This window comes from Branchiostoma floridae, chromosome 12 (genome assembly GCF_000003815.2).
Source record: "Branchiostoma floridae strain S238N-H82 chromosome 12, Bfl_VNyyK, whole genome shotgun sequence".
Lineage (NCBI taxonomy): Eukaryota > Metazoa > Chordata > Leptocardii > Amphioxiformes > Branchiostomatidae > Branchiostoma > Branchiostoma floridae.
In genome coordinates, this window is record NC_049990.1 from 1,064,460 (window position 1) to 1,073,321 (window position 8,862).

At 40.2% G+C, this 8,862-nt stretch overlaps 1 protein-coding gene across 1 annotated transcript in view; it reads left to right on the forward strand.

Moving 5' to 3' along the window:
- The window catches only part of LOC118427905 (X-ray radiation resistance-associated protein 1-like), a 15,485-nt gene extending 8,478 nt beyond the window's left edge, over positions 1-7,007 (forward strand). Inside the window, 10 exon segments of the mRNA XM_035837868.1 lie at positions 181-274; positions 974-1,031; positions 1,653-1,765; positions 2,377-2,586; positions 3,340-3,482; positions 3,839-4,004; positions 4,409-4,521; positions 4,683-4,729; positions 5,269-5,327; positions 6,135-7,007. Coding sequence (XP_035693761.1) covers positions 181-274; positions 974-1,031; positions 1,653-1,765; positions 2,377-2,586; positions 3,340-3,482; positions 3,839-4,004; positions 4,409-4,521; positions 4,683-4,729; positions 5,269-5,327; positions 6,135-6,346 — 1,215 coding nt within the window. The 3' untranslated portion in view covers positions 6,347-7,007.
- Positions 7,008-8,862: the final 1,855 nt, after the last annotated feature.

Consider the following 8,862-nt stretch of genomic DNA (forward strand, 5'->3'; position numbering starts at 1 on the left):
CAACAACATGGTGAGTTTGTTTGTTTGTTTGTATGCGGAATCTATTATGCACATAATTTACACAGATATCAATTGAAGATCTATGCAAGACTTAAGAGAACTTTAACAGTCACTGAAAAAACCTCTTGCTTCTGTGTAGTCCCCATTTCAATAGTACTTCATTCTTTACTTCCTGTGCAGATTACAGAAGAGGAGGATCTGATAGCGCTGGCTGCCTGGCCTCTTCTGTCTGAGGTGGTCATACACAGCAACCCCCTCACAACCAGGCACAGTGGTATGTTCCAATTTTTATCATCTATACAACAACCCTCCTAGTCCTAGCCAAAACTTGGTATATCCCAGTTCATATTCCTTGTTAACAGTATTGGATGAGTAAACAGGTGTTTTTCAAATCAGATTTAAAAAAGGTACATTTCACTAACTGTAACATTTTTTTGTTTCTAAGATGTTCTGTGCAAAGATATTGTTGTATGCATACTTATGTTTAGTTTTATCAAATACAGTATCTTTGCTGTATCATGATGTAGTTTTGTTTTCTCCCCAATACTTCAGGACAAAAAGGTTTCAGTGAGTGTCTGTTAATGTATCATGCAACTTTCTCTTCACAATAGCAAATTGTCAGAGGCACAAAGAAGGACCATGTCTTGTTATAATAAGCCATGTTATTCACCTTCAACAATATCAAGCACTGATACACATTTGGAGAGTGGTTTAGGTCACAAGAAAATCATTTCAGGTTAAACTTCTTCCCATGCATGGATTAAAGCACACACGTTTGAAACTGCAACATCTTTAATTTTTAGATCTTAACGTTAACAACAAGACAACACAAAATTTGTGAAAGAAATCTTGAGTGTGAAGTAGAAACAGAACATAGAATTGTTTCTTTTAGTTTTACGGCAGATTGTTCTCATAGTCTTGACAGTAATTCCTCCATCTTGAAGACTCATTCCAAACTCTCCGTAACCCCCAGGAGACCCTCCGCTGCTGAAACGGTTCCTTACAGACAGACTCGGCATCAACATGGTCAGGTGAGGTCTTGTTTGTTTGTTTGTTTGTTTCAACCTTTGTATATTCAAGAGAAGCTCAAATAGTGAAAGATAATATTTGGACGATAATCTTAAACCTATGGCTCTTTGGAGAATATATCTCCGTGCTTGCCTGGATGTCTTTTAATTGTCAATGCTCAAGCAACCTGATATGATTTTAGAAATGGTCAGACATTCTGGCATATCTTATCACTAGAATGTCTAACCTTCATTGACATTTGTCAATGTAGCCTTTAGTGGGTTTAGTGGGTTTAGTATGTGGGTAAGGACAACCTCAAGCCAACCGTTCACACTTACGCCACATCTTCAGAAAAGACGCTGGAGCCGCATGTTCCCTGTTTAGGAACTTTATTGAAACCAACACACAACAAACATGTTTCACCGTGTGGCTTCCTCAGTGTTATGGGCTCGAATGAGCATAGTACAGCATGTCCTTGCTTTTATAGGCCGGGTGCATAGTGCACTGGCCAGATGCGGCTCCAGCGTCTTTTCTAAAGATGTGGCATAAGTGCGAACGGTTGGCTTGAGGTAAGTCCTTCCCCACATACTATACCCTTTATTTAGTGAGTTTGTTATAAAAAATATCTACTTTCTATTTTCCAGATTGAAGCCTGGTGAGCTACAGAAGCCGCCGGTTGTTGTCGAACAGAAGCCAAAGCGAACAGTGAGGGAGCACGTACGCAAAGTTCCCAAGCTGCCCTTGTACCCCATGTTAGGTAAATACATAAAAGATTGCTTTGTGATTAGAAAAGATAGTGACACTCACGTTTAGCCCTACCTGAATGTATGGAGGTTTTCTTATTATCCTAATATATCATTATAAATTAGTAAAATTTTCTTATCGTATATCATTAAATTGGTAGAATTTAAAGATCTATTCTGTATTCTTTTTTTTGTTTATAGCTGGCCAAACAAAAGTTATTGTACTTTTTTGTCGTGTCAATAAAGCTTGTTTTGTATCTTTTTTTTTTTTTTTTAAGATAATTTTTATTGATTTTCAAAGAGCATAAAACACATACAAACACATGTATGGCACGTAAATCATTAACAGAGTGACACGTGAAAAACTATAGAACTGATGATTAAAACAAAGTGATGGTAGTTACAAAATAACGTTCTAGAAGTTGTACCCCAATTACCATTGCAGCAATACATAATGTATAAGACATATTAAATTAAATATAACCAATTAATTTTCCCCATTTACCGATATGTTTTTTAGTTTTGTCAAGTCTTCTCGCTATAATACTTTCTAATTTAAAATAAGATGAAATATACGACATAAATGAATTTAAACTAATATGTCTGTTACGGTGTCTTTTGTTAGAGGGACCGCCAGCCTCTGCCTACACCCTGTCCCTCCCCACCGCCACCGACATGGGCTCTTCCACCCCACCCTCCAGCCACATGACGTCCACGGGCGGGACCGTACCACGGCCGGATGTAGGGGGGATTGAGAGAGCGCAGACCTTCCCCTCCCGACCGTTACCCCCCATCTCATCCTCTCAGCCTGAACGGCCGCGAACAGAACCATCAGGTATGGAGTTGGTTTCTCACTTTTGTATTCCCGAACGATTCATACAGAATCTTGTCTTGTCCTGCCAAAAGTTTGCAAAAAACTTTACATGAGTCTCAAATCAGTGTTAATAAAGATCGCAGTCTAATCAGCAACCATAGTTACCTGATGAACCCATACTGCAGAAATAGTTACCTGATGAACCCATACTGCAGAAATAGTTACCTGATGAACCCATATTGCAGAAATAGTTACCTGATGAACCCATACTTCAGAAATAGTTACCTGATGAACCCATACTTCAGAAATAGTTACCTGATGAACCCATACTGCAGAAATAGTTACCTGATGAACCCATACTGCAGAAATAGTTACCTGATGAACCCATACTGCTGATTCCCATTGCTCTGAGAAGAGATCCTGATCAGACAGTGACTTTAATTGCTGGTTCTGCCATTCTTTACCCTAACCTGTCTATTTCTCTCTCTCTCTTGATTGATTGATTATGGTAAATCCATTTAGTATTGTGTTTGGTAACTTCAGCGTTCAAATGGGGTAGAAAAAGTAGCTCATGACATTTGATTTCAGCATTGAGAACATTTTTTTCTAGCTGGCCTCAGAGTGATGAAATAATAGCGATGATGAAATGTTAGCAGTGTATAGTGATGGCTGGAGTTGCTATAGTTAAGTTACCATTAAAAAAAGTCAACATTTAACAGTAGTTCATTGATAGATTGAGCTAATATTAACAGCAGAGTAATTCCTGCCCCCCAGGGTTTCCAGAGCCCGACTCAGACGACTCGATGCCGGGCTTGAGGAGAGCGGACGCATGGGAACATCTGGAACCGCAGGACTCAGGAACGAGGGAAGGGAAGAGACAGCCTACAGACGACAGCGAACCCATCTTCCTCACACAGGTTGAAACAGTATTACAGGCTATTATTGATGTCCTGTAGCTCAACCTCACAATTCAGCCACTGGTTTCAATTAGCTGGTAACTTGGAGACCCCACCCTAGTCAGAAAAGGAGAGTGTTACTGGTAACTAAGTACCAGTTGGATTCCGTTAAGTCACTAACAAAAGACAGTGGATGATGTCTCAAAACATCTGACCATTTGCAAAACTTGTTCAGTTTATTGAATGTGTATCTTATTATCTGGATGTTTAACCTTTGTCAACATATTATAGCAGTGAGTTCACAAGTGTTTGTTTGTTTTCTTGTCAACACTCAATAGCTAAAAGGTAATCCCGATATTTATGTTTCTGACTTTCAGATTGATGATCAGGGTGAGGAAGTGAAGGAAGAACAGAAAGAAACAGCTCCCGAGGAGAGGAGAAGAAGAAAACACAAGAAGAAGAAAGAGAAAATTCCTGAGAAGTACCGAGGTTACGAGATTCTGCTGGACGCAGACGGAGACGTGGGAACAAATGTGCCGACAGGTATATAGTCAAACCAATTTTTACTTTATCCCAAGATGACATTCTTCTAACACATTTCAAAATGTAGCTGCTTCTTCTTTTTGCTTCTTACAACTTATGATAGTTCGTGGTGTTGATTGAGGTTGTCTTGTCTTGCATTCATGTGGAATTTTATAATGTTTATATTATGTAATACTTATATAGTATATATATATATATATATTACTTAATTTGAGCATGGTTGTCAACAAAGTACGTTATCAAAGATGCAATTCGGGAGGTATTGATTCTATTCTGCTTTGTCACAGAAAAATTATCTCTACCAGTAGAATTGCAGATAGATGGTAGATTTTAATACCTTTCCTGATACTCTTGTGTCACAAACTGTAATAAATGAATATAACTGATCTGATTGTTTCTTACAGACATCAATGGAACTGTGCGAGCGCTGGAGTATGCGCTGAAACATCCCCTGGTGTTCAGGGACACAGCTGTGGACCTCAGCACTGTACAGAAGCCATTCCAACCTGCCAAAAAGGTGCGTTCCCTGTGGTTTGATGATGGCTTGTGGTTTGCATTGATGTATTTTCCCATTGTTCCAGACGCGAGCCATGCCCCCGGCCTTCAGCACCCACAAAAGAAAGAAGGATAGAGAAGTATCATTGATCACCCTTACTGATGTATTTTCTGTTGTTCCAGACGCGAGCCATGCCCCCAGCCCCCACCAGAGAGAGAAGGATAGAGAAGTGTCATTGATCCCCCTTACTGAGTATTTCTTTATTGCTGCAGACGCGAGCCATGCCCCCAGCCCCCACCAGAGAGAGAAGGATAGAGAAGTGTCATTGATCCCCCTTACTGAGTATTTCTTTATTGTTCCAGACGCGAGCCATGCCCCCTGCCCCCACAAGAGAGAAAAGGATAGAGAAGTATCATTGACCACCCTTACTGAGTATTTCTTTATTGTTCCAGACGCGAGCCATGCCCCCTGCCCCCACAAGAGAGAAAAGGATAGAGAAGTATCATTGACCACCCTTACTGAGTATTTCTTTATTGTTCCAGACGCGAGCCATGCCCCCTGCCCCCACAAGAGAGAAAAGGATAGAGAAGTATCATTGACCACCCTTACTGAGTATTTCTTTATTGTTCCAGGCGCGAGCCATGCCCCCAGCACCCACGAGAGAAAGAAGGATAGATAAGTATCATTGATCACCCTTACTGATGTAATTTTGTTGTTCCAGACGCGAGCCATGCCCCCTGCACCTACCAGAGAGAGAAGGATTGAGAAGCTGGACAGAATGTTGGATCAGATGAAAGACGAGATCACAGTCATCGAAACCAGCCTGGGTAAGGCTAGTTGCCAGGGCTCAAAATGCTTTTCTCTGCATACCTGTACTGGTGCAGGTAACATAGAAAATTACCTGCACCAGACAAATTCTACCTGCGTTACTCTGAATTTAGGATGTATGGATCATACTAAAATTGTTCAGGAAACATTTATTCTTTTATATTTGGTAAAGGTGGTAACAGCCAATGAAGCTAATAACAATCCATATACATCTACATCATATGGCATTTATGTATAAAACCCAGTACATGGACCAGTGCAGGTTAGGTGCAGGTAGACACCAGAAATACCTGCACAGGTCCAACTTTTACCTGCACTAACCTGCATATGCAGGTGGTATTTCAAGCCCTGGTTACTTATAGCATGCTTTTTGCCTTGTACCACATTTGGTGTTATAAGGTATGGGGTAAAGTGTTTGTCTTGCACTTAAGAGGGTTGAAACTCTGAGGCTTAAAAATTGTCCATTCTGCTTAGAACTTAGCTCTTACGGAAAAAAGTATTGAACACACACCACTGCCAGTGGACTAGCCACTTTGTAGCGGTCTGTGTGGCCCAAGGCTTTAGGAAGGGAGATCACTACATACCATTGATGGGAAACAGCACGTGTCAGTCCTTGTGCAGATGTTATCGAAAGTTCAGATTTGTTTTGTATGATAATCGTTTTTTTCTCTCTCTCTTAGCCTCAGCTCTGAAGGATAAGAGAAAGTTTAAGCGAGAGTTCCCAGCTGCTATGCAAGGTCTTGGCAAAGTACAACACGTAACAATTGATAATTAATGTGTAATAATTGATATTTTCTCTCTCTCAGCCTCAGCACTGAAAGACAAGAAGAAGTTTAAGCGAGAGTTCCCAGAGGCAGCCCAGCTATTAGGCGAGGTGCAGGCTAAGTACAACACAGTCCGGGCCCAGTCTATGCAGGAACACAAACGGGTGCAGGAGGAGGTCAGGCAGACGGTACAGGAAATCATGGACACCAAGGAGAAAATCAGGCAGATCACAAATGCTGCAAAGGACAGCTAAGAATTCTTAAGGCCCTACATTTAAGCCAAGGTCATGGCTGTACAGAGTTCAGCGTATTTCTTCGCTTTTACAGAAAAATGAAATTAATGTTGTTTCCTTTTTCCTACTCATTCTTAAACAAAGGAGAAAATGAGGTAGATCCCCAATGCTGCAAAGGACAGCTAAGAATTCTTAAGGGTCCATACGTAAGATAACATCAATTTTTAAAAAATGTCAAATTTGTTTCTACCCAATTTGATAAAAAGTGAAAATGGATGGAATTCTATCTTTCATTTTGTACGGTACAGCCAGAACACACTACTATACAAGGTATATTTTTTTCAGAGCTTCAACATTGTTTTAATGTTTTTCAAAAACATCACAATTTTTTTCAATTTACCTGTCTGAATTAAACATGTATTGAAAGGAGTTTAGTACTATAAGTATTGTAGTACTAGCAGAAACTTGTTTCATACTTGTGATATCCATACTACAATAAGTATAACCTTGTAGTGAAAAGTGTACAATGTAACATCATTCTCACTTGCTTAACATGAATTGATGTGTAAATAGAAATGTACAGGAATGTCTTCATTGTAAATATGGTCTGTGTGATAAAGATTTTATTGTAAGGAGCATCTCCCAGAATGTGTGAAAAATAAAAGCGTTCAAGACCAGTCAAGTACGAGATTGTATGAATCTGTCTTTGAGTTGCATAACATATATACTGCCTGACAGATATCTAGCTGGTAAAATTCATAGGATATAAAACCTGCTCTTCAACAAAATCTCTTCATTGTCACTGACGAAAGATAGTTGTAAAACGTCTGACTGTTTCCAAAATTGATTTGCTTGCAAGAGTTACAGTAACAGTTTTGGCGTCAAATAGATCTATTGAATACTCCTGATTCAGTCTGCAAATCACATAGAAAATGCAAATTCAGTCAAACTTGGTCTCAACAGCTACTCAAGCGAATAACTTAAGGGGAAAATGGTTGATTTGAGGTGGCTATTCGAGAGCTAGAGGGTTCAAACCAGGTAAAATTAGACTGGGCTGTTTTAATGTGGCTAATGACTGGATGTAATCAGTTGGCCATTTGTTTGTTGTAGAATTCACATGAAACAATTTGATATTTCTAACTTTCGCTGTGTGAATAGAGGTATAAACATCAATGAACTCACTAGCATGATCTATCTATCTTGATGTATAAGTGTATGTAAAGGTAAAACATTGAAGTTAAGTTTTAAGAGACAAAATATCTTTTCCACGAGACATTAAATGTCAGTGTGTGAGGGACCACAGCGGTAACCGGTGAACCACGTAAACACTGGAGTATCAGGTACCAATTAGCTTTTCATCATCAGTCATTCAATATCCAGTCACGGACAAAAGCTGCACAAAGGACTGTTGACATAGGATTGACTCATTGTAAAGTCCCGACAGAGTGCCACACGGAAAGCCCCTCCTGGGCCGAGGGAAAACCCATAACTTTCGCCAGTACCAGGAAACACAGGCAAGTGTCTACCAACACAGGTGCACGAATGCGGACTCTCCACATCCAGGTGAGATCTTAAGATACTTTCCTCACTTCAGTCAGGGCCGGCCCTTGCGGTGTGAGTGGTTTAAGTCCAACAGACTTATGGCTGCAGTGCGGGGGATCTAGGAGGTCTAGTTTATCTACCAAGTTCAGGACGTCTCTATAGAAACATCACTTTAATCAAAACTTGCAGCAGATAAATTCTAAACGTAACATGTGTTCTGAAATGTCTTAATCTTGAAGGCTAAAACTTGTTTGTAATGACTCCAGGGATTGTTATGTACCTGAGTGTTACTGCTGGTAAAATAAATAAACTGAAACTAAACTGAAGAATAACGTAGTATAAAGGACGATACTAGTACTCGCTGATACCCCTGTCACATTATGCACGATCTTCGGGCGTATCGATGGAAGATGGGCCTTATTTAAGATCTACAGAGGGTTGCGCGTACTTTTCACCTGAAAACCGTCCCTGTCACATATAACCCATACTTTGTACCTTGTACAATTGTTGTGCAATAAAGCGAGGCTCGGGCGATTGCCGCAGAATCGTCGTCGGATCGATATTCGCCAAATGTGACGGGTATAAAGGATATCCTTATAAAGTTGCACAGCCTTATAAAGTTGAGTAAGGTAGAGGCTAGCTTACATGTTCTCTCTGACTTTTTGGTTTCCATGGCAATCATGCAATTTGTCAATTTGTTTTACAGCGAAATAACAGAGAAAGCAATGGCCACTGCTGCTGACAACGATGGGGAAAGATCATTCCACAGGTTTGTAATAGTTGATAAAGGATTGGTTTGAAGTTTGTACGTCAATCAAATTGACCAAACAGAGTACTTTTGCCTACCGTGATCATCGATGACCTGTATTTTATTTCTAGTCAGTACAGTGTCCAGCTTAAAGAAGGTGACTCCTCCCTTGCCAGGGCAGACCTGGACTCAGCAGAGCAGCACTTCGCAGCTGCACTCAAGGCAGTGCACGTAAGAGGTAGGGACA